The sequence below is a fragment of the Labeo rohita genome, chromosome 8, assembly GCF_022985175.1.
Source record: "Labeo rohita strain BAU-BD-2019 chromosome 8, IGBB_LRoh.1.0, whole genome shotgun sequence".
Lineage (NCBI taxonomy): Eukaryota > Metazoa > Chordata > Actinopteri > Cypriniformes > Cyprinidae > Labeo > Labeo rohita.
The window spans coordinates 11,918,997-11,945,315 of NC_066876.1; the positions used below are offsets into that span (position 1 = coordinate 11,918,997).

The window sequence follows — 26,319 nt, forward strand, 5'->3', positions numbered from 1 at the left end:
AATACAACAAAGGAGGTTATTTGTTTTGTCTGACTTACTCACCTGTGTTGCAGATTGATGTCATCACCAGCTCTAGCAGTAGCATTGCATTTACCAACTTTTTTACTGAATATTGTTTAGGTATTGTCCCATATGTCAACTATAAAATATCTGATTAAAAACCAACTCAAACATTTTTCAGAAAAATCTTAATTTATTTAATTAAAATAAATAAGAAATATACAACACATACATGCATTCAAATGCATCGAGAGACAGCCTTACATCCCACAACCCTGTACCATCAATAATATGATTATCGGTTTATTGTTGTCAAATCAAAACTCCTGGAAGCTCTAGGGATGATAACTTACAAGGCAGCTTTTTGGAAGTTGTTGTATGATGAAACATTGGGTAACAAATTTGTGCAATGAAAAACGGAAACAGTCCCAGTGTGCTGCCCACTTCAGTCTTTCTGTTTGCCATTTTAAGCAACATTGCTAGAAAAAGCTGTCCTGTGACCAGTTAAGTATTGTATTGTATTACATCTAAGTGCTATAAAGGAGAATACACTACTCTGTTATCGCCGCCATGTTTCATCACCTGTTTTTCTGCAGTAGATGTACAAAAGATAAAAAAAAAACCTTGTTTTATCTCTGTTTAACATACAATTGTACTATCTCCTAGCTAGATAAATCATTTTATAGATAGCATTGTGGTGTGATAACTAATTGAAATTCAGTACTTCTACTGAAGAGTTGTCCAATCAATTTTAAGACCCGGATTTGAGAGTTTTGACAAAAGGAATATATGAGTGACCAATTTTGTGTTTTTTGGAGCATTTTCTTTTCTTTTCTTTAAATGAAAAAAAAAAAACAAAATTCAAAATGATCTATTCCTGTAGTTATCCTGTACAAATCTGACGTGTCTGTGAGTGAAAGTGACTTGACCATACTCCAAAAGAAACTGTACAATGTCTATGGTTCAAAGGTGATAGTATTGTACTGGTAGCAGAAGTGTTCAGTTAAAAAAACTGTGAAGGAATTATGAAATAATTTAGATTAACAATTAAATATGTATCTGGACATTTGTGAACAGTGCATTTGCATTCAACATGACATTGTCTCACTGTACAAGCTACTATATTCCTGTAAACAGATTGTTTCGATGAGCCTGTCTGCCAAGACACTGGTGATAAAGATTCTTGTCATATAAAAAGAAAGAGAGAGTGCAAAACTAGCAATTACAGCAAATAGAACATTCATATCACTTTGTCATCCTGTAGTGAGACTGTACAATTGCTTGAGGTTTAGGCAAGAAGCGTTGGATTGTTTGAATTAGTGGAAGGTAAAGCGTTTGGTAGGATGTGCACAGATTAAAAGTGCTGTAAGCAATGTTAGCTGTTCTGGAACTTCTGCAGAATTAATCTCTAATTTAGACCTGCACACACTTTCTGGAACTCTTATCATTGTAATTAGAGATTAGCAGGAAAAAAAGTAGCACATCTCATTGTTGCCAAACTAAATGCTAACAAAATTGTAACAACTGTAAACTGCTTATGAAACTTATAATGGTGCTTAACTTGAATTATTCAAATCTTCAACTGCCACACTCCTAGACACCTGCTTTCTATTCACTGCCCGCCCTATGAATGCACAAAATGACTGACAGGCAGAAAATGCTTAAATGGCTTAACAAAGAATCTGACCGTGGTCAATTATTTGGAGTTTACAGAATTTCCATCTGACACAGAAACAGATGTGATGGTTTATGGGAACACTAATTTGGTCAAGTAAGAGTGTCATTCTAATAAACAAAATTGCTTACTGCACCTTTAATAGGAACTTAAATGCACATGGTTGACATCCAAAGATTTTAAGTTAAGTGGTAGATCTAAAAGGAGAAAAGGTTTGGTGGTATGTACAAGTGATGTTATGCTCTTAAGTTTCGAGCATCTCCTGACATCTTAAAATCTCCTGTGACATCATGTTTCTTCCTTTTACTCCATCCACTAGTACATTCACCCTTTTAAGACCATTTAATTGTGAAAACATTCGTTCTCTATGACCTCATATCTCTGTGGCTACAATTTTATCAAAGTTCAGGTCATGGTTATCCATGTCCATCTCTGTCCGGCTGTCCATCTCAGCTGTTAGCTCCCTCAGAATCTTCTCCAAGTCCTTGTTTTTTTTGTACATCTGTAGGTAATTGTACTGCAACTGCTTTTGGTATCTAATTACTTTGTCTTTCTCTTTGTTCCATGTCTGTCTTTCCTGCTGGAAGCTGTTTATCATCTTTTGTTTCTTTTGCTTCTCTTCCTTCAGTTCTCCTCTTAGCCTCTCCACCTCCTTCTGTAGGGCATCCAAGTCTGCAGTCCCTCTGTTATGATTCAGTGTTTTACTGGCACTTGTTCCATCCTGGGCTTTCAATTTGGGTTGACCAGTTCCAAAGGCCTCCATCCGGGCTTGGCTTATCTGCAGTTGCAGCTGTTGCTCCTCAACTTTGGCTCTCATGGTCATTAGCTGCTGTTGTTCCTCTTTGGCCATTGCTAAGTCCTGCTTCATGCCCTTTATGTCAGTTTCCAGCATGTTCACCTTCTCCCTGAGGAGGTCAGCTTCATTCTTCTTTCTTTGAAACTCATTTTTAGATACCTTTTTTAGAAAAGAGACATCCAAGTCAGTCAAATGTGATAGTACAACATCCAGTAACAAATGTTAAGGTAATATCAGTAAACACTGACCTCAACCTCAGCACTCCGCTGGTGAAGTGCTTCCTCGTACTCCTTGATCTTCTTTTCCAGTTCTTCCATCTTGGATCTGGAATCCTTCAGAGAGGCTTTGAGACCGACAATTTCACTGAGTTTGTTTCCAACATCGGCCTGGGAGTCCCTAAGTTGCTGCTTTAGCAGAGAAATCTCACCTGACTTCTGGCACACCTATAAAAATAACAAAGAAATCATGAATGTGTATGTGTTAAGTAGTTCATGTAACAAGCACATTGACTTTTATTGTATTCACAATAGTCATTATATAAGTTCCAAACGTAGATTCGGGAGGAGCCTAATTATTCAGTCCTGTCAATCATCATTATGAGCCTATATAAGCAGCACTTATTGCACCGTCCCAGCATCAGTTTTTCTGGCATCCCTCCACCTCCCTATCTCCTCCTCTATTTCTGTTATTCTCCCTCTAGGTCAGGGGTGCCCAAACTTGGTATGGGAGGGCTGCTGTCCTGCACTAGACACTTCCTGGCAGGTGTGTTGAGGCAAGTTGAAGCTAAACTCTGCAGGACACAGGCCCTCCAGGACCAAGTTTGGGCATCCCTACTCTAGGGAATACCGCAATGGGGGGCTTGAACTGAGAGCTCAAGCCAAGCCTCGGATTCGGGCCTCCAATGCGGACTGCAAGCCAAGTTTGTTTACCATTAACCATCAGGACTGTGTGAGCTGGCAAACTTGTGAAACAACAATACATTCTTACAGACTGACCTCCCACTGAGTCTCTTCTAGAGTGGGTACTAGGTTTTTCTGGCTCTCATAGATTTGAAGTCGGCTTTCTGCAGTGTCCCGGTCACGGTTAAGCTGGTCCACCTCCTCCTGCAGACGTTCCTTGTCCTGTTGAAGCTGTATCACCTGAAGCTGCAATAACTGTTGGGCTCTCAAAGCCCTCTGAGACACCTGAAACCACACAAACCATCATTAAGATCTGCCTGGATAAAGGTGAATAGCTGCTTAAGGGTTCTTAACTCTGGCCCTCGAGATCCATTTTCCTGCAGAGTTCAGCTCCAACTCTAATCAAACTCAACGAAAATAGTTAATCAAGATCTTTACGACCAAGGTCTTTTAGGGTGAGTTTGATCAAGGTTGGAGCTTAAATCTGTGGGAAAGTGGATCTCGCGGGCCAGAGTTGAGAATCTTTGACATACTTGATAAACCATAGAGGCAAGATAAGGTATTTATCTCTCAATAAGTACTCCTATTGGTTTGGAGTCACACTAAACTTTATATATCCACATTCCCTTTAAACAAGGGGTGCCCAAACTCAGTCTTGAAGGGCTGGTGTCCTGCAGACTTTAGATCCAACTTGCCTCAACACACCTGCTAGGAAGTTTCCAGTATGCCCAGTAGGAGTTTGATTAGCTTTTTCAGGTGTGTCTTATTGGGGTTGGAGCTAAACTCTACAGGACACGGCCTCCAGGGCCGAGTTTGAATATCATAAGCCACTTACCTGACGCAGTTTTGTAGAACAGCGTTGTTTCAACCCCTCCATCTCCTCAGCACAGTAGCGTTGCTTCTCCTCAAATAGATGACATGTGTCTGACTCTTTCTCGTCAAGGCTCGTTTGTAACTCTGCCAGCTCGCTTTCACGTTCTAGAAGCTTCCGCTCCAGCTGCTGTATCAGCGATTCATCCATTGAAAGTGGTGATCGGACACAGCCCCCAGAAGATGATGGTTTGGTCGGGCTTTGCTCTGAAATTGTAAATCTGTGTTCCAGAAGCATCTCTTGGTTTCCAGAGAAGTCCATCTTTGGCTCTGTGGATGAAACCGTCAGCGCTGCAGCAGTTATCTCTCTGTTCATACTTATTGCTGCTGCCACACTTTCACTTAGGACACCAATGGATCTTGTATTGACATTCGTCAAATCACTATTTCTGTTTGTTTCACAAAATCCATTGGTCCAACTGTTTCCACCATTAGTCCCACTACACATCCAACTGGATCCAGAGTTTCCATTCATGCCTGCTACACCCCCCTGTGGGTTTTGAGATGTGTCCATGTTTTGGGCAAGGCCCCCATGTCGTACCATGTGGTTAGTTGAAGTGCTTAGGTTGTCCATCTGGCTGCTGCCACTGGTGCTGTGAGTGGGCAGGCTGGACATAGAGTTTCTTCCAGAGTCAGAGAAGGTACCAGAATTTGTCTCCACCTTGGGGTCCTGAAGATCTTTTAGCCTGTCTATAGGACTAATTCTTTTGCCCAGGATAGTGCTCAAGTTGTTATGAGTCTCCACCGAGGAACTGCTGCTTCGAGGAAGAACAGGCTTGAAGGCGGTGGGTCGAATTAAAGCATTCTCTATACTCTAAAAGAGAGAGGACAAAAAAGATAGATGAGTGTTTTTTTGATTTGAAGTGCACTACAACCAATTGATCATTCACTCATGTTTATGACAGAACACTCTCCATCTTAAAACCTATTGATCAGATGCTCTCAAAGCAATTACTCTCATAACTGCAAGGACGATCTCAACAATTTCAAGAATCCTTTTCTTTTTTCTTATTCATCTTCTTTCTTATTCATCTCAGTCAATTCCTCTTACATATGGTAGCATGTTTACCACATGGTTTTAGTGTTACCTTCTTGATCTAGTAAAACTGGGCTCATTTTCCTGGCTAGATACTTCATAAATGAGGCTATTCAGGGAAAGAGGTGCTTGCCTGCTTGCAAGTGCCACACTGCCATTGGACCGGATCTCTGGAGAGATCAAGGCATTCTTACCTCGTCAATCTGGAGGTTTAATTAAATGGAGCAGACACTGCTAAGCTCTTAGTGAAAGTGTCAGGGACTGGTGGGGATTACTTAACAACAACTACACTTGACTGTTGTTTGATTTTGTGTGATGTCACACAAAATTGTTGATTGGTTTTGGCTGCTTTAAGGCGAACAGCTTCCTAATTTTACTTTGTGTACGTTTAATGTAGTTTTACTGCTTTAAAATGGAGTTGTATCGACTTTTCATAGGATTTAAATATTACCATAATACACAATATGCTTTGTTTATTCTCTGGCTAACTCTAGTTACCTTTTCTAGTTTTCCAGACAGCGGAACTAATTCTGGTGGCCCTCCTCTCCTGTCCACCTCATTGTCCATCTCAGCTGTTCTTCCTTGACTGTCTTCAGCTGTATTACCATTAGCAGTTCGGGGCTTGTTGCTGACCTTGATGTAAAAGAAGTCATCATTTTTGCCTGAATGATAGCTGACTTTTGAGTTGTTGTTGGTGCTGCAGTGGTCCTGAGAGAAGCCATACTTCAGAAGGCCATCCAAGCTACGGCCTGTTTTCTTAGACTGAAGCCCCTTTTTGACTTTGTTTTCAGAAGCTTTGCAGTGTTTGCTGTGGAGGCTATGGCCTGATATCAAACTGCTGACACTACCCATGTTTCCTGGGACATCTGGAGAAAGCAGGTGGTGGTCTTGGTGGCGGCAGGTGTGTAATTACAGAATTTTAATGATGGAGGAAGGTCTGATGGACTCATAGCCTTGTGTGGAGATCCTTCTTATTCCCATTTGGGAAACCTGGTAAAACATGGATTTTAAGAAATGTAGTGAGATGTCTCCTGTTGTTATTAGAGCAGTACAGCACCAGAGTCTATGCAGAATTTGTCTTAACGTTTACTTTACTTAACGTTCGCTAGGTCAGCAAACAGGACCTACAAAAACAGGAACTACAGTATGTTTTGTTGGCTCTTTGCCCACATCTGATACAATGAGGTAGACCTAATGGCAGTTACCCTGAACATCCTGATTTACAATATGGAGACCACGCTTTGAACAAGTACCAAGAACACCCTCCTCTTTGACAAACAAAGGCAAATGGCAGCTTGAAATAAGTGTTACTGGGTCAAACATCTATTCATATTACTTGGTCAGTAGGTCAAAAGACCTGCCAATTACTTTTTTCTTCTTGTCAGGCTAAACAATGAGTATGTTTACATGTGCTTTGAGTTATTTCTGCCATACATGATATAAAATATCATGTAAATGCTTTGGTTTAGCCCAACGTACCATTTTTGTGAAGTTAGACAAAGCTCAAACATAATGGTGCATGTAAACATGCGTAACATTTTTACATATTTCATTACATCATACAAGCATTATTTAGAAAAATAAAACAAAAACAAACAAACAAAAAGAACAATAACAAGCACGTTCGAACTTGCTTATGAGCTATTTTGCAGTACATATTAGCGTACATATATAAAGCTCCATATGTTGGACATAATATTGTAATCATGGGGTCCCACTAGGGAGATGGGACCTGTCAGTCACCTGACAACAGTTTGAGTACCAAAGCTCTGTCACCAGCCACTCACCCTTCTTTTATGATTCATATGTGCCTAAAGCATATATTACACATCCATAATCAACACATCATGCCTTCCATCTGTCTTCCAGAGCAGATAGAGAGGGGCTTTACGAACAAAAGACCTGCCACGATTATCACACGTGGCTTTGTATAACTGGCCTAATTGTGATGGCTGATATGTTAAAGGCTTATTAGCTAGAAAGAACACAGCAGCAATATAGGCCAGCTGTTTCTTAATATCACATTATGAATTAATGCATTCTAGAGAAATCTTATTTTGTATGAACTTTCCTGCCTCGCAGCTGCTTTTAGATAAAAAAAAAGCATATATGCAACCACATCTGTGTTTGTTTCTACCACATAAGTTGCATGCTACTTCAAAATCAGATAAAACAGGCATTGCAGAGGCAGACATTAATGAACCCATAAACGATGATTCAACTGTTTGTACTCTGTTACCAATGCCAGAAGGATGATGTTCCACAGACAACTCAATTATCATTCATGTGGTTTTCAAATAATTAAATAAGATTATACAATACTACTATTGCATTCTTAGGAATAAACACATCTGTTTTAGCAGAAGGACTTAATGGTTTCAGACAGCCCTTTGGCAGTCCCTTTCAATGAAAAGCCATCTCATCAGTGTCTTTGTTTAAAGGAGTCACACATATTTTGTCCTCGAGGCATGCCAAGCAATGATGTAATGCTAATACTCTTCTTTTATACAGCGCTGCAAATTAATCACAGTGCTTGACATTCTTATCAATTCAGACGTTCACCTAAAACGTAGACTAGGTGTCATAAATTAAAAATGCAATGAAACCCGTTCAAAACAACTCCCGTTAATCATTGGAACATGCAAACTGTTTTTGTCAACCCACAGAGGGAGTATTTTTTGTGATGAGTTTGCACTTTTCATTTTGTATGCTACATAATAACAAGAATCAACATTCATGAGAAGCAAACTGTATGCACTGCATGTTATTATTGTGTTAATGCATTATTGTTTCAGGTACAAAACAGTCAGCAAAACTCAAGTCAGACATCGCATTGTGCTTTGACACACGCACAGACATCACTTCCCACCATGTGCTGTGGGTAAACAATCTCACTTGTACCGTCTCAATGTCTGTCTGGCATCTGTAACCCAAAATCGCCTCTTTACTATCAAGTTCAAAGGCATACCGGAATAAAATGGAAGATAAAATGTCACTTACTTTCCAGACAAATAAATCCACAGACGCTGTGTTTGTCAAATCTGAATCAGATCTCCTTTGCATTCTCTCCGCAGCGAGTCAGAATGTGTTTGTCCTTGAGTGAACCACTGAATACTCTGGATACTAGTCTGCTTGTAGACAAGAGTCTACCATGCAAAGGGGGCGGATCTTATCACCATTCACCAGTTTTTTCCCCCCTCATATCTTTTTTTGGAATAACCGTCATGCAAATGTTGCTGGGAGACGGGATCCCAGTGTCCCCTGGGGTCCCATGGGGCAAGGAGGGGGCAGAGACCATTACACCTCTTTACATAAGACGTGTGCCGCTAAAGAGATTAACTCACTGCTGCTTACAATGAGCTCCGTGCCCCCCTCTGTCACACTCACTTTCTCTCCCGCTCTTTCCCTCTCAAACACTAACACTGTAAAATAGCCATAACACACAAACAAATACACAAGTTTGAGTAGCTTTTGTGACTCTCACAATTTTTTTAGCAGTTATCTTTTACTGTTTTCTATACAAACACACACACTTCTCCTAGTTGGCTCCCTTTGCTGCTTTCCCCTCCTCTCTAAACTGCCCTGCACCCACTCTGAACAAACACCCCTCCAGGAAAAGAAAGAAGAGCTTGATGTTCCCTCCCTCCGTCTGTGTCTTTGTCCACTGAAGTGTGCCTGTTTTGTGTGAGGTTCAGTGAGCTCGAACATTTATTTAGGCTGAGTGCTACATTTACACCATAAAATAAATGACTCTCTAACTGCCTCTCAAAAAGAAGCGTGTTGCCGTAAAGTGCAGAAGGTGTCTTTTTGTGCAGATGCTTGTGTTTATAAAATCAACATAAAAATGCCAAAGCAGTCAAATATTTTAATAGCCTCTAGTAGCAGTTGAACATGTTTAAATGACCCTCTTGATTTTTTTTTTAGTTGTCAAACACAAGTGGATCTTTGACTTGAAAGTGCTGCTGAGTACTGTAATAACACTGTCGTGATCAGTATTTCTGTTTTGTTTTCCAGAAAAAAAAGACAAAAAACTCTCTTTAAACAAGATTCTTTTTCTGTACTTCATTTGTACAGAAGGACAGTAAGTTAAAGTTTCTAAGATCTTTCTATGAAAAGAAACATATTATAGGAAATAATTGATGAAAATAGTCTTTATATTTACAATTGTTACAAATCTATCTTGTTTTAAAAATCATTTTTACTTAAAATCAAAACAAAACTATGGAAGCCCGTTTCTGCCACTGAATTAAAAAAAGGGTAATTGTGACTCTTTTTTTTTAATCTCAATTCTGACTTTTCTTGCAATTGCGAGTTTACGTCTCGCAATTCTGACTTTTTTCTCAAAATTGCGTGATATATTTCGCAATTTCTTTCCTCAGAATTGTGAGATATAAACTCACAATTTTGAATTATAAAGTCAGAATTACAATATAATCTCACAATTATGACTTTTTTCGGAGAATTCCATAATCTCACAATTCTTTTTTTTTCTCAAAATTGAATGATATATCTCGCAATTGACATTTTTCTTGAAATTATGACTTTTTTTTTCCTCAGAATTGTGAGATATAAACTTACTATTCTGACTTTTTTCTCACAATTCTCATGATATCTCAAAGTTCTGACTTTTTTTTTTCTCAAAATTGCATGATATATCTCGCAATCCTGACTTTTTTTTCTTGAAATTGCGTGATATATCTTGCAATTCGGTGTTTTTTTTTTTTCTCAAAATTGCGTAATATATTGTGCAATTCTGACTTTTTTCTTGCAATTTTGACTTTCTTTTTGGTATTTCTGACTTTTTTCTCTGAATTGTGAGATATAAGCTTGCAATTTCAAGTTATGAAGTTGGAATTGATAGATATAAACTCACAGTTCTGACTTTTTTTCTCAAAACTGATATATTTCGCAATTCTGACTTTTTTTTTTCTCTGAATATTTTGAGATATAAACTCACAATTCTGACTTTTTCCTCAGAATTGCATGATTTTTCTCGCAATTCTGAATTGTTTCTTACAATTCTGATTTATTTTTTCTCAAAATTGCGATATATCTCGCAATTGACCTTTTTTCAGAATTGTGAGATGAACTCTCAAGATGAAATTTCAAGTTATAAAGTCATAATTGCAAGATATAAACTCACAATTCAGTTTTTTTTCCTCACAATTCTTTTTCTCAAAATTGCTTGATATATCTCACAGTTCTGACTTTTTTCTCAGAATTCTGACTTTTTTTTTTTCCAGAATTGTGTGATATATCTTGCAATTCTGACTTTTTTTCTGAGAATTTCGTGATATATCTTGCTATTCTGACTTTTTTTTCCCTCAAAATTGCGTGATATATCTCGCAATTCTGACTTTTTTTTTTTTTTGTCGGAATTGTGAATTTATATCTTGTAATTGTGTTTTTTTTTTTTTTTTTCCCAGAATTGCACGTTTATATCTCGCAAGTCCTACTTTGTAACACACAGTTGCAAATTATTAAGTCAGAATTGTGAGATATAAACTTGCACTTCTGAGAACATATCAGTCTTTTTTCCCGCCTCAAAATTCGACTTTCTAACTTGCATTGCTAGTTTATATCTCACAATTCTGAGTCAGAAGTCAGAATTGCAAGATATATCATGGAATTCTAAAAAGAGTTTATATCTCACAATTCTGACTTTATAATTTGCAATTGTGGGTTAATATCACACATTTCTGACTTTAGAACTCGAAACTGCGAGTTTATAACACAATTCTGACAAAAAAGTCAGAATTGTGAGATAAAAAGTTGCAGACATTTTCTATTTTTTATTCAGTGTCGGAAACAGGCTTTTAGGGTTTTATGAGAATATTCACTTGAGATGTTAATTATAGATTTGTACAATACAAATTCAATTCAGCACATTTGTTTTAAGTCTGTAAAGTCTACATTTGGATTCTATTTTTGGATTCTATTTTCTAGTTTTCTCTGATATCTCAGACATTATCATAAGCATTTTTTCCCCAACAATTGTTCTGAACTCTTGTTCTAAAGTCGTCATATAACTTTCTCTGAAAACGATAAAAATATCTAAGAGTAAACTCAAAATGTCATAAAAACCCCTACACAGCTATTGCTTCTCACCCAAGTTTCTGCATCTGTGTACATTCATCTGAAGCGCAAATTCAGCACTGTGGGGACCAGAACAAAGAAGGCAGACTTTCAGATAATCAATCTGGGTGAAACTCTATCCCAGCTCTGCCGATGCAACCCTTTGTCCAAAACACCAAGGTTGAAAAAGTTGAACTTTAGATTTAGAATTAACAAAACATTTTACAAGCTAATCTTAAAGGGGGAAATGCTTTTTTCAAAGCATTAGCATGGTTCTGTCACACCTTGTCCCCTCCGAGTATTAATTTCATTGCACCCCAACAAGATTTTGGGGGTGAAGTTTGATTTGGCAAGACGGCAGCAGAAGGCACGGTATTGATTCTTCAGATGCTCTTTGTAAGTGCTTAGTGGAGGGATCAAAGTAATCAATATGTAAAAACAGGCCGTAGCCGTGGACAATGGACTGGCACATTTGCAAGTGTGTGAGGAATCAAAGGTCGCCCAGTCTACGGCTGTGGCCCCTCGGGACGGGGCGCACAGACAGCACGTTGAATACGTTTCTTTAAATTATGAATGTGGATTTAAGTGTCTAGGAGTTCCCAGAGGAGTTGTTGTTTAATATGGTATCTTGCTATGAAAGTGAGAGGGCAGCAGTGTAATAATGAGATATGCATATATGCATAATGTCATATGCCCTTATTGGTCACTTCAGGGTAAGGCCACTTTTGATTTATGACATCTTCAGTCTCAATTGGGCAATGACTGATGTCATATGTACCAGATGACTGTTGTGAATAAATAAGAAATCTCTGACTAAAAGGGAGAGTAGTTTTTTTTTTTTTTTTGTTCATTTAAATTCAAATTTGTTTTTCTATGGCATCTGTGAAAACATCCTTTTTAAAACTTTTATTTTTAAGAGTGTAAAAAATGTTTGTGTAATGAAAAGGTGTCATGGATGTTAAATGTTCTTCATGGAACCTTAAATGCCAATAAAGAATCTTTATTGTGAGTTTAGCTGGAAGTTTATGGTTTGTGAATTGCATTTAATGTCTATATAATAACTGATACTTTGCCCTGCTAGAGAAGATCTTTTGAGCTTAATTTTTCAGATTTTGGCCTTTGTAACCCTGGTGCTCGTTCAGACACTATTGTAATCAGCCAGCGGTAGGACACATGATTTACAGTTTGTTGGAGAGCTGGCTTTGGCTCTTCATGCTCTCGGCTGTTGTTTCATTGTTCTCAGAGACAGATGAGAACGATATGACCTAATCATACAGTCAATGAGCTGAGCTCAGCGGGAGCTGCGACAGAGCAGCCGCGCGTGTGTGCGGGAGGGGCTGGCCGCTAATAGATGCTTAGATGTTATTGAGGTGGAAAGTCGAGCTGCTTTAATTGGCCATGAAAGACCTTTATCACAGACAGTGGGCCTCTTTTGAGAGCGTATGTGTGTGTGGTTTTGTTCCCCTCACACGTTCCACTTGTTTGTCAACCTATGCGGGACAAAGACGTCCTATGAGAAGTGTGGCCAGCAGACGTTATCCAACGCATGGCCAATCCATTACTGCATGCATGCATAGAGACTCGGTTCGGGCTGTTGTACTGTAGAAGATTTACTGCGGTCTAAACAAAGCGTACACTGCTGCACTTTACCACACCTGGGACTGCCAGATGGCACCCACAGACTTATGTCTGCACTGTTAAAGGAGAAGTCCACTTTCTGAACATCAATTTACAAAAAATTTACTCATCCCCTTGTCATCTAAGATGTTCATGTCTTTCTGTCTTCAGTTGTGAAGAAATTGTTTACAAACAAAAAGCTACAACGATGTTGGACGATTCTGAAGTTGTAGGAAAAAATGAGATAGAGTTTTTCACCATACTCTACCTTTTTGAGTCGGAGTACACAGACGATGAACTTAGACGTGATTCGTAGTGTCGTGTACACGCATGCCAGAGCCTGTACTACACAAGCTTTTGTGCTTAAAAAGTATACAAATTTTTATTTTTCAAAAAAATGACCGAGCGTTTCACTAGATAAGACCCTTCTTCCTCCACTGGGACCGTTTAGAGCCCTTTGAAGCTGCATTTAAACTACAGTTTGGAAGTTCAAAATCGGGGCACCAATCAAGTCCATTATATGGAGAAAAATCCTGAAATGTTTTCCTCAAAAACCATAATTTCTTCACGACTGAAGACAGAAAGACACAAACATCTTGGATGACAAGGGGGTGAGTCAATTATTTGTGAATCGTTGTACTGTAAGTGGACTTTAAGAATCTTATTTTATTTATTTATTTATTATAAAATAAATGTCTCTGTCATGGTACATATAACCATTTTGTGATGCTCTGGGCTGTTATATCTTCATTGTGTGTGGTACTAGATTTCTTGCAGAAATTTATGGTGTCAAGACTATGTGTATAACAACAATAGAAAAATAGTTTTGGGTAAATAGACTTATTTTTGAAAAAAGTCTCATACTCAACAAAGAATGAAATAGAAAAAGAAAACAGTAAAATTGTGCAATACGATTGCAACTTATTAATATTATTATTATTTTTTTAGTCAGAAAAGTGTAATTTATTAATGTGATGATCCTTCAGAAATCAGTCCAATGTGCTTTTTTCTGCTCAAGAAACATTTCTTATTATAATCAATGTTGGAGACACTTGTGCTGCTTAGTATTTTTGTGGAAGTTCTAATGACCCCAGACTTCTGAATATATTTTTATATATATATGTATGTGTGTGTGTGTGTGTATATATTTTTTAATGAATGTAAATATATACACTACCAGTCAAAAGTAAATAAGTCTCTTCTGCTTACCAAGCCTGCATTTATTTGATCCAAAATACAGTAAAAGCAGTAATATTGCAAAATATTTTTACTATTTAAAATAACTGCTTTCTATTTGTATATATTTTAAATTTTAATTTGTTCCTGCTAAATTTTCATCATCCTTACTCCAGTCTTTAGTGTCACAGGATCCTTCAGAAATCATTCTAATATGCTGATTTGCTGTTATTATTATCATCATCATCATCATCATCATCAATATTTAAACCAGTTGAGTACTTTTTTTTTTTTTTTTTTAGATTCTTTGATGGATCGAAAAATCCAAAGATCAACATTTATTTGAAATAAAAAGATTTGTAATATTTATACACTATACCATTTAAAAGCTTGGAGTCAGTATAATTTATTTATTTATTATAGAAATGTAATACTTTCTATTTCAGATATCGAAGAAACCTAAAAAAAAAAAAAAAACTACTCTGCTGTTTTCAGTATAATATATAATATTTTTGAGCAGCAAATCATAATATTAGAATGATTTCTGATCATGTGACACTGAAGACTGGAGTAATGATGTTAAAAATTCAGCTTTGAAATGACAAGAAATAATTGAAATGTTAAAATATTTTCAAATAGAAAACAGTTAATTTAAATTGTAAAAATATTTCAAAATTTCACATTTTTTTTTTACTGTATTTGGATCCAATAAATGCAGGCCTGTTAAGCAGAAGATACTTCTTTAAAAACTTTAAAAATCTTGACTTGTGTATTTCTAAATATATTTAAATACAACTGCATAGCTATGTATAGGTTTTATCTGCACGTGGTTTTACAGTTTTGTCTCTACATTTCTTGTCCTTGTGACCCCTGAAAAAAAAAGCCTTATCTAGATGATATTGATCTATAAAAAAATTATAATAATCAGACTGTAACTACACATGCAAAACAACACTTTTAGGTGCAATTTTAATGTTTGAAAGCAACATTCTAGTCACTTATTTAATAAATAAATAGATAAAACAAAATAAAATAACAGTTGACAGTAGCAACAATTTGAAACTGATATCAAGTAAGTTAAAAAGAAAATCTAAAAACCACTGGAGCATGACACACTCACTGTGACTCAATAAAACAACAGAAAAAACAGTGACACAGTTGTGACAGGTGATTTCTAGGAAATAGTGAAATGTTATTACACATTTAGGGACTGATCAGACCTGTCTATAAAGTTGTTCACAGCTGGTGTGAATATAATATTTACACTGGAGATCAGCCAGGCCTCGGTGTCCCATGAGAATAATGTTTCTCAATCGCGCAATCGGCTATGTGCCATAAGATCATTATATTGCTGCTTCCTTCGAGCACTCTGTGAGCGCATGTGCTAATGAACTGAACTGATAGTAACTTAATTTCACAATGAATTCATGTGGTTCATTTGCAATTGAATGATCTGTTACATGCAAAATGAGGCTTGATTAAGTATTTGCAGATGATTAATAAGCAGGGTTTTTAGATAAAATATACAAATATTATTTACTTATTTGTTTATACCTTCCGTCTCACTCCAAGTAGACAATCTGACAATTATTCTCCATTTCAATCTGTGTGTAATAAAACATTGTCATCATGCATGTTTAAAAACATTGGATGTATAATGTTGTCTTATGGATTCATCCATTATCTAGTCAAGGAGACTTAATTGGTGGTATATTGTGTGCAGCTGCTAAGGTCTGTGGGGGAAAGTCTTGTTAGGCCCCTCTCTCTCTTTCTCTGTCCCTGTCCACCAGCAGATGTGGTCTTATCATTCCTAATCAAGAAAAAAACGAACACAATGACCATCTGGAGCAAAGCCCGTCACAGTTAGCGATGGGTCGTTCTTGAACGATTCGTTCATTTTGAACGAATCTTTAATGTGACTCGGGAAGAACGTGTCGTCTCGGGGAGTGATTCGTTCAGTCACGCATGCGCATTTGCGCAACACCTATAGATGAACGAACGACTCGAACCCGAAGACTCGAGAGATGAACTAATCAATTCTTTTTCCGGCTCAGACTGCTTTGGTTAAGCTTATGGGGCTGTCACGTGATGAATGAACGAACACGAAGACTTGAGAGATGAACTAATCAATTCTTTTCCGGCTCTGCATTGGTTGGTTTCTTATAGCATTATAGTTTTGTCTTGTTTGAAGTGTGATCAATGTTTGTGTAAGCAGTATATGTATTAGGGAAGTAACACGTAACATTTTAATTATAGTTTGCTAAAATGAACGAAATGACTCGAAAAAAGATTCGTTCATTTTGCTGAACGAGACTCTAAGGTCCGAGTCTGTAAAATGATCTGAACTTCTCATCACTAGTCGCAGTGTCCCAAGCTTTACATTTCGAACAATGTGCCCCTGTTAATTTTCTGTAATTAGCTTCCAATTTGAATGTAATCAGTAAGTGGTTTTAAAGCAAATGCTGTCTATTAGATGACCTTCACAGGAGCAGTCACACTGCAGGACTGCGACCCAAAATGTCTGTGACACAAAAAGTAATTGAATTGTATATAGAGTAGGTTACAGAAGGAAAACATTTTAGAAGGATTTTATATTAATTCTTAAATTGGAGTGAGAGCAGCACACACACACATATGCGGGAATCCCATTGGTCATATTTTTAAAACGCAAGCTCTCAGCCACATCTGGAGCAGTAGAGAGTTAATGCACACTTGAAATAAGAACTCTCGACGTGAAGGCAGATGCATTACAGTGATGGAGTGAATAATTCAAAAGGAAGGACATCTCCTCTCCAACACCCCCACAGCACTTTCTGACCCACTCTCTTATGCACGCCGACCACTTAGAGTGCTTAAGTGATACGCCTTCCTTTGAAAGTTAGATTTCGGTTGTAATTGTGCAGAGGAGTCATAAATCACAGCCATTATCTATGAGAAACAGCTCTTACTCTTTCTTCTAGTTCTAAGGACTTTAGACACTTTGTTTCTAATATTATGGTCTAATCAGAGCTGTCAAATTATTTAAAGAAATTGCAGCAAATTACATATCGTAATATTTGCCGAGCCCCCAAATGAGGAAAATTTATAGATATTGTGAAATTGTATCGGCATTACACGAAATAGTTGTTTAGTAATGTTTAATGTATTGTGTTTTATTTTAATATAATTTAACATAAGCTTATTACCTAGCACTGTTATGTCACACAATTAATAGTTATTCAATTTTGAAAAAATGTGCCTCAGTCATAAGTTCTGTTCAGTTTTGTTCCTTTCTATTAAGCAGTTTTTGCATGCAAGAATATGTTTTCATTTTTCCCATTACATTTTTAGGCCTAATTCCCATTTAATAATTGAAACATAACAACAACAACAACAACAACAACAACAACAACAATAATAATAATAATAATAATAATAATAATAATAATAATAATAATATAGTAATTTTATTTTATTGTATTATTTTAGTTTTTATTCATACCAGATTAATATATTACATTTTTAGGCCTAGTTCCCATTTAATAATTCTAAGGTAATAATAATAATGCAGTTATTTTATTTTATTTTATTTTATTTTATTTTATTATTTTTCATTCATACCAGATTAATATATTACATTTTTAGGCCTAATTCCCATTGATTAATTGTAAGGTAGCAATAGATAGATAGATAGATAGATAGATAGATAGATAGATAGATTAATAAACAGATGATGATAATGATGATGATAGTTTAGTTTTCTGTTCAATTTCTTTCACTGGATAGATATCAATTGATTTTGATTTTGATTTTATTTATTTTATTTTATCATACCAGATTAATGCATTACATTTTTAGGCCTAATTCCCATTTAATCATTGCATGACGATGATGATAATAATGATAATAATAATAATAACAATAACAAAAATAATTTTTTTTTTTTTACATTTTATCAGTTATTTTTTTATTTTAGTTTAGTTTAGTTTAGTTTATCATACCAGATTAATGCATTACATTTTTAGGCCTAATTCCCATTTAATCATTGCAAGATGATGATGATAATGACGATGATGATACTACTACTACTACTACTAATAACAATAATAACAATCGTAATAACAATAATAACAATCATAATAAATATTTTATTTTATTTTATTTTATTTTATTTTATTTTATTGTTTCCAAAGTTAATGTATTATTTAGTTTTATCGAACTATCATGAAATATTACTATTTAAAAATGTTTAACAGTGTTACATACATTTTCAGTGCAGTCAGGTGTATTTCTTTCTAGTGGCATTTTCATGTTTTATGCAGGTGAACTATAAAACTTTCAAGTTTTTTAATATAAAAAATAAATACATTTGCAACCATTTTTATTTTAAAGTTAGTTTTGGAGTCATTAAAATATATGTACTTTTTTTTCAGGCTTTCCCAATTATTTTTCTAGGGAAGCAGAAAGTAAATTCAAATACGTTTTAGCAATGACAGTGCTACAAAACAATTAGTAAAAAACAGGTGCCAGCTGAATTTGACCCTCAGTCTTACCACATGTTGTGTGAGAGAAAGGAAAATAATGATGGTGGGTTAAATCAGAGACCTCCAGCAGTGGCCTTTGACCTTAGCTGTTTTGGATAAAGGTGTGTAGGAGACTGATTGAAATGCAGGAATAAAGACAGAGGAGGGAATGATGGAGGGGGAGTTAAATGAAGGGTACGTAGTTTGGAGTGAAAGCAAGCTCAGCTGATTAAATAACACAAGACTTTTGCCAACAACAGCACTGAAAATGAAACCGAGCTCTGATGATGAATCATGAGGTTATTATCATTAACACAATTCAACACCGAGATGAGAACTGGAATTAAAAAATCGTCTAGTTTAGTTGGTTTTTTTTTTTTTTTTGTCAGTGCTGGACCAGATTGTCTTCTAACTGTGTATTCTGCTCATTACAGCCAGATGGTGTAGTTATGGTATCAGCCAGCAGGGGCTAACAGAGCCATGGTAACCAGATGACCCTTGACCTCTTAATTTATTCTGTCTAAAAGAGCAGTCCAGTTAGAAAGGAATGGAGCATCGTGCAATTAGCATTGTCATAAAAAGTATTTAGCATCAAACTTGCAAAGGGCGAAGGATAATTCCACATGGGCCTGCTGAAAGCTAATGATTTTTTACTGAAGTAAAATAGTTCCATACTACTAAGAAATGGCCTTGTTTGATTTAAGAATGCAAAGATGGCCATTAACCATTTATTTCTATTATCATATTTCTGCTTTGCCAGGCTTGAATAGTCTTTGGAAAGTGATCAGATGTCATGAAGCATCTAGACTCTGGTCTCTGATTGATCTCTGTTGTCTGGCTCCTGGTACCGTCAAAGACTCCCTGAAAGCTTAGAAGCCTCTGGAATCTGTCCAAAAGAAGTTTTAGAGCCCAGTGTATCTGGGAAATATACGCTCCACGTCATTTTCATGAAATATTTACTGATATGCTCTCCTCTCGGAACGAGCTCTGACAGATAGAGACGGTACAGTACCATTTCCATTTCTAAATATTCTTTTTAGAAGGTTCTGATGGTGACCCTCATGAACCAGTGGAAATAGCTGATCTTGGGCCCCATCACTGGTGTCTCTGAGACAGCAGAGCAGTCATCATGTTGGAAGGTTTACTTACATGTGCAAAACTATTGACGAAATCAGCTAGCCAGTGGGTTTCCTGAACTGACTAATTAGGCCAATAGACACCAGTGAGACAAGTTTCTAGTTTTCCAAGCAGGATTATGCGTGGTACAGTCTTCTATCTATATCCATACGTATATAGACTATATATACACAGTTGAAGTCAAAAGTTTACATACACTTTGCAGAATCTGCAAAATGTTAATTATTTCAACAAAATAAGAGGGATCATTCAAAATGCATGTTATTTTTTTTATTTAGTACTGACCTGAATAAGATATTTCAAATAAAAGATGTTTACATATAGTCTACAAAAGAAATTAATAGTTGAATTTACAAAAATGACTACATTCGCTTGATTCTTAATATAGTGTTGTTTCCTTGCTTTAAGAGCTGGGGTGTGAAAACTTTTTGAATTTGAGGATCAGGATAAATTTAACTTATTTTGTCTTCTGGAAAACATGTATGTATCTTCTGTAGCTTCCAAAAGGCAGTACTAGATGAAAAAAATATCATATTTATGCCAAATAAGAAAAATAGACACATCTTCATTCTGTTCAAAAGTTTACACCCAGGCTCTTAATGCATCGTGTTTCCTTCTGAAGCATCTGTGAGCATTTGAACCTTGTGTAATAGTTGCATATGAGTCCCTCAGTTGTCCTCAGTGTGAAAATATGGATCTCAAAATCAGACAGTCATTGATGAAAAGGGTTCAAATACACAAAAAAGCTGGAAAACCAAAGAATTTGTGGGACCTGAAGGATTTTTCTGAAGAACAGCGAGCAGTTTAACTGTTCATGAACAACTATCACTAAACAAAAAAACACAGCTGTGGATCATTTAGGTAACAACACAGTATTAACAATCAAGTGTATGTAAACTTTTTAAATGGGTAATTTTTATAAATGTAACTATTTTTTTTACTCTTGTAGACTATATGTAAACGTCTTTTATGTGAAATATCTTATTCAGGTCAGTACTAAAAAAATACAACAACATGCATTTTGTATGATCCATCTTATTTTGGTAAAATATTTAACATTTTGCAATTCTGCAAGGTGTATGTAAACCTTTGGCTGTCAGTTTAACACTAACACTAACATTAATTTAATTAATGAACTTAATAATGCAATTAAAATATTTTAATGCATTAAACCCACCCATCCTTTCCCCTGTACATCATCGTTCATTCATTTGGCAAATATGATGAAGGGCAACAACTATGTAGGCCATAAATGCAGTTATGTGCTCCTAAGATATTGGGACAAAAATGGCATAGTATGAGTTTTTGTCTCATATTTATTTCATATGATGAAGCAATGTCACATGGGCAGCTAGAGCAATATCACACGAGTGCTGTTTTTGTTCAAATTTGATTTTATACACCACTCAGTAAATAAGAAGTTAATATTGTGTTATATTTTAGACAAAATATTGTCTGTTTTTGCTTAGTTTTGCTGACAGAAATATTACCTATTAAAGCCACATCAAAACTGTTTTGTATGTAAACCCGTTTCTTCCACTGAATGAAAGGTAATTGCGACTTTATCTCACAATTCTGATTTTTTTTTTTTTTCACAGTTGTGAGTTTACATCTCACAATTCTGATTTTTTCATAAACTTGCAGTTCTGAGTTATAAAGTCAGAACTGCAAGATATAAAGTTGCAATTCTTATAAATGAAATCAGAATGGCAAGATATAAACTCATAACTGCGAGTTATAAAGTCAGAATTGTGAGATATAAACTTGCAATTCTAAGAAATTAAGTCAAAATTACAAGATATAGAGTCAGAATTGCAAGACATACTTGCAATTTTAAGAAATAAAGTCAGAATTGCGAGATATAAACTTTTTAAACAGTAATAAAACAATTCTATAAACGAATAAACAACTTTTTTCCTCAGAATTGCGAGTTTAGATCTCACAGTTGTGACCTTTTTTCCCTCAGAATTTTAAGTTTATATCATGCAATACTGAGAAAAAAAGTCAGAATTGAGAGATAAAAAGTATTTTTTTTTTAATTTTTTTTTTTTATTCTGTGGCAGAAACGTGCTTTCATAGATTTGCGCATTATTACATATTCGGGTCTTTAGCGACCTGGGCCTATATATCCAGCACGGATGGATCTCTAATTTCTGCAATAGCAAAAAACTCTCCTGATATTTTAAAAACAATTACAGAAGAATAAAATAAAGCCTATTTTGTTACCTTTTGAAACTTAGAAGGGTTCAATTTGAGCGGGTGATTGGTTTCACAGACAGGGCTTAGACAAAGCGAGGATTAGGCCATAGTTCAATTAGGAATTTAAAGTAATTTTTATAAACGTGTCAGAAAAAACATTTCTGGTATGAGACAAAACAAAGGCACTGATATATTTTAAGATCAGTCAGTGCAAGTTTCTTTCAGTTGAAACAGCTCAGACATACATGTTAGTCTGGGATTGGGCTTAAGCCTTGTCTGTGAAACCAGGTGTATAAGTATTTAAAATTACATTTTAGTCGAATGTTTAAGAGGGTAGACATTGCAGTATATGCATTTTGTCATATGTATGCTTAAAACAAGCATTCTTTGCATAAATGTGTCGAGGTAAAGTACATTTGTAAAGGTGCTCGTACCAAAACAAGTGTCAGTTGCACAAGATCAGTGTTTAGATGCCAAAACACCTTTAATTCTCCTCTCGAAAGAATGTCACTGCATGACACCTTGTTCGGTGCCAGTGCTCCACACCCCGACTGCATCTCTCACCCACACAAGATTTCATAAGCACACATGAGTAATTTCTGGAGGCAGGAAAGAACATGTCTCTCTCTTCAAAGGATTAACTGTATACATATGAAAGGCCAGCTCTAATACCTCTGAATGCTTTGAATACTCAGAGGTGCCAAACTGGAACAAAATCACTCATGAGGTCATAATATGCTCCAACCGTCTGTCTAGCAGACACAAGATTGTCAAAAACAGTTTAACTGAGAAGAGCCATGCACCATCTTGAGTTATTGATCTTTTTTTGGAGGGAAACAGGTGTTTACAAGACCTTTTGCTGAATACTTCTGGCATGAGGATAGGGGAGTGAAGCGTCTTAGACTTCCAGCGAACTGGAAAATAACTGACTTTCTGTTAAAACTGGATGATAAACTTGTCTATTCAGGGTGAAGTCATAGACCAACTGTTCCTCCCACATGCAGAGACAGCGAGAGAGTGTAAAATACAAGGAAACAGGAAGCTTCATTTTATACGGTTAGGATACAGTCTCAAGTTTCATACAGCTCTGGTGCTTATGCGTGTGCGTCAGGGGAACGACCAAATAAAGGCCAGTTTAGCACTGCCTGTTGGGCCATTAATTTCATAAATGATTAATTCATAAACTTTTGCACCACATGATATTTCACAACCGGAACTGATCCTGCCCTGTCACAGCAAGGTCAAATGATCTGATATTTGAAGAGACATAATATATCAGGACAGCTGTATTACACTGACAAAGTGTTATTTTAGAATACTATGTATGCAATTATAGTATTTTATTAATATATAAATAGTTCACCTAATGAAGATATGCTGAAAATAGATGTAGATGAGTTTGTTTCTTCATCAAAACAGATTTGGAGAAATTCAGCATTACATAATTTGCTTTACCAATGGATCCTCTGGAGTGAATGGGTGCTGTCAGTCCAAACAGCTGATAAAAACATCACAGTTATCCACAAGATGGACTCCACTCCATGAACTAACATCTTGTGAAATGAAAAGAAATGTGTTTGTAAGAAACACATCTTTCATTAAGGTGTTTAAGGCATTCTGGCAAGCCTATAATCCATAATATCACCTCTAGTGAAAAACGTCTGTTTTACTTGATCTGTTCATATTTCTCTCCTGATTTGGATGATTATGCACTTTTATCGATTACTGTAAGGACTGTATTTTAGCTGGAAGCAGCAATTTGAAGTTAAAAACATCTCACTTTAGAACACTTTAACTGATGGACTGGAGTCGTGTGGATTACTTGTGGATTGTTCTGACGGCACCCATTCACTGCCATTGGATCCATTTGATGTATTGCTAAATTTCTCCAAATTTGTTCTAATGAAGAAACAAGTTTGAAGTTAGGTTATGTTTTATCCAATGTAATATTTGTATTTTATTAAAAAAAAAGGGTGTCATATCACTGACTCAAATAACTGTTAATTCTACAGCTATACATTTAGACTTTGTAAAATGAGCTAATATCACGCTTATTCATATTAAGGCAATGACAACTTCTCTAAGGTCCAAGTGCATGGACATTTCTGACTTCTCCATTTGTGTGTGTGTACTAAGGCATATCTTTACACACATCCACACACCCACTCTCTAAAACTTGCCTGTTAAACCCTTACCATCGGCAGTAAATCTATGTATCTGTTTTCCTGCCTTTTCTGAGCTCAGGGACTTATAATAAATGAACTGGTTTGAAGTAAAAGATCTTGCGCTCCCACATGTCTCCAAGTACTTGTGTATTATCTGAACTTGTCTTGGCATGTATCAGGCTCTTGTATTCACTTTGTTATTCTCTTTAGACAGCATTACCTTCCCCCAGTCTGTAGTTTCTTTGAAACCCACGAGACAGGATGAGACATGCTCATTTACCTTATTTATGTCAGATTATCATCATCACAGACTTTTAACTTTCTAATTAACATGTGTTAAGTTAAATGACATTGCCAACTGGTTCATGGCATATTTATGCTTTAAAAGGCAAGTTTATGCTGTAAAATGGTTACCTACAATAACAGTAGATGGTGTAAGGAGATAAAAACGGCATGGTTAAGTGAAACAAAAATTAGTCTGTTATGCAAATATGTGTTTTTTTTAAGACAATTCATTTCTGTGGTCACTAGTTACATTTGTGTTTTTGATTTTGTCTCTGAAAGTTTTGGTCACGAGCTTCAGTATCATATTATGATTGTTTATGCTTTTTTTTGTCCTATTTCTGTATGTTCCTCATATGATCATATTGTCACATGTATGGAAGTTTAGTTGGCTCTCTCAAATATTGCAAACATAGTTTTGAACAACTGTCCTAAAAAATAAATAAAAAAAAAACTTTCTTAATCAATACTTTTGTCTACTTTTATAGTAAGAATATTTTACATCACATATTCACATCCTTGGATGCTTAAACATTTCTTAAAGCAAAATGATATATTAACAGACTTCAGATAATATATCTTAATTTTTAAAAGTAAAAAAGTATTCTCTCAAAAGAAGTTAACCTGTCATCGACAAATATTAAGATGATAATAGCAAAAGCAGTAATAATATGAAATAAAAACCACAATTTTTACAGTAAAACAGAAGAATGAATTCAACATTTCAAATCCTCCAAAACCCACAGTAAATATGAAATGAGTAGTGACTCACCACATTTCTCCATATTTCCCGTATATGCTCTATTAAGTGCCTAGGGTCTGTTCGTATTTTAATGAAGAACAGGAGGTTGCGAGCATTATCTCTCTGCTCTTTTCTCTCTCGATCTTTCCTTCTTCTGTACTGTGGGTTGAGTCTCCACAGACTGCCATGATGTGGGTGTTTTGTATAATACCCACAAGCGCGCAATCCCTCCCTCTCCTTTCCCTCCCTTTCGGTTTATCTCTTTCCACAAGTTCTTGTTTGCAAAAACTGCAGCGGCATTTCTATTTTTGATATCTGCAATGACTCTTTCATACTTTTGCTAAATTCTTATATCACCCCATGCATGCGTGCATGCATTCGGTCCTGTTCTGTCTTGCCATCAATACAGTATGTGGGCTGTGATCTGTTATAAAGCATTTTACTCATGTGCGTTCAACCGCATGTGCATTTCTACAGGTCTGCCAGATGGTGATTGAACATAAAACAAGCTGCGTTAACATGAACCTTAGGAATCCCAGCATAAGCACTCGCTGAATGGGATCACATCCGCCTTACATAAGGGCAGTGACAGTTAAGAGGGATATGATACTTCAGACCTCCCAAGGGCCGCGTTTAATGGGCCCGTTCTGGCCCTTGAGTCCAGTGCCATCTATTACAGCTGTGACCTCCAAAGAACATGAAGGCATAGAGGATACTCTTTCTAAAACTTCTGTGTCCTCATGCATTTGTGCTTTCTTCATTAATGTGAATGAGTGAAGTGTAATAATCGTTTTTCACCTATTAGCCCTGAGGTCTTTCTCATATTATATTTACGACTGCAGAAAAGAATGACATAATAATATAAAGTCAGTTTCGCAGCTATTTACAGCAATGCAAATGCTGCTCATATCTTTTTAATCAGTGGAGAGGTCAGAAGACATCAGTTTGTCGAAAGTATTTCAATAACATTTCACATCAGGAGTAAAAACTGACAACATTTTGAGATGCACATATACTGATGTTGGTTATCTGATGATTTTAAGTGATTTGGAGTCCCACTGTCCTGCAGAGTTTAGCCAAAGCCAAAAGAAGGCAAGCCTGCAACCTTTAGCCAAAAAAACAAACAAAACAAAGCATAACAGCTAGAG

General features: G+C 36.1%; 1 protein-coding gene across 4 annotated transcripts; it reads right to left on the reverse strand.

The window, feature by feature from the left end:
* Positions 1–228: 228 nt before the first annotated feature.
* lzts1 (leucine zipper, putative tumor suppressor 1) lies at positions 229–25,348 on the reverse strand. Of its 4 annotated transcripts, none has more exons than XM_051118061.1 (6): positions 25,202–25,348; positions 5,775–6,266; positions 4,206–5,054; positions 3,467–3,655; positions 2,726–2,914; positions 229–2,630 (listed from the first exon to the last, which is right to left on the reverse strand). In XM_051118061.1, exons 2-6 carry the CDS (start codon positions 6,126–6,128, stop codon positions 2,049–2,051), a joined length of 2,163 nt encoding a protein of 720 aa, XP_050974018.1. In that variant the 5' UTR covers positions 6,129–6,266; positions 25,202–25,348; the 3' UTR covers positions 229–2,048. The 4 variants fall into 4 exon arrangements, with proteins under 4 accessions (XP_050974018.1, XP_050974016.1, XP_050974017.1 ...); XM_051118059.1 differs by having other exon boundaries at positions 2,720–2,914; XM_051118060.1 differs by lacking the exon at positions 25,202–25,348 and adding an exon at positions 8,277–8,396 and having other exon boundaries at positions 2,720–2,914.
* Between the last annotated feature and the right edge of the window lie 971 nt (positions 25,349–26,319).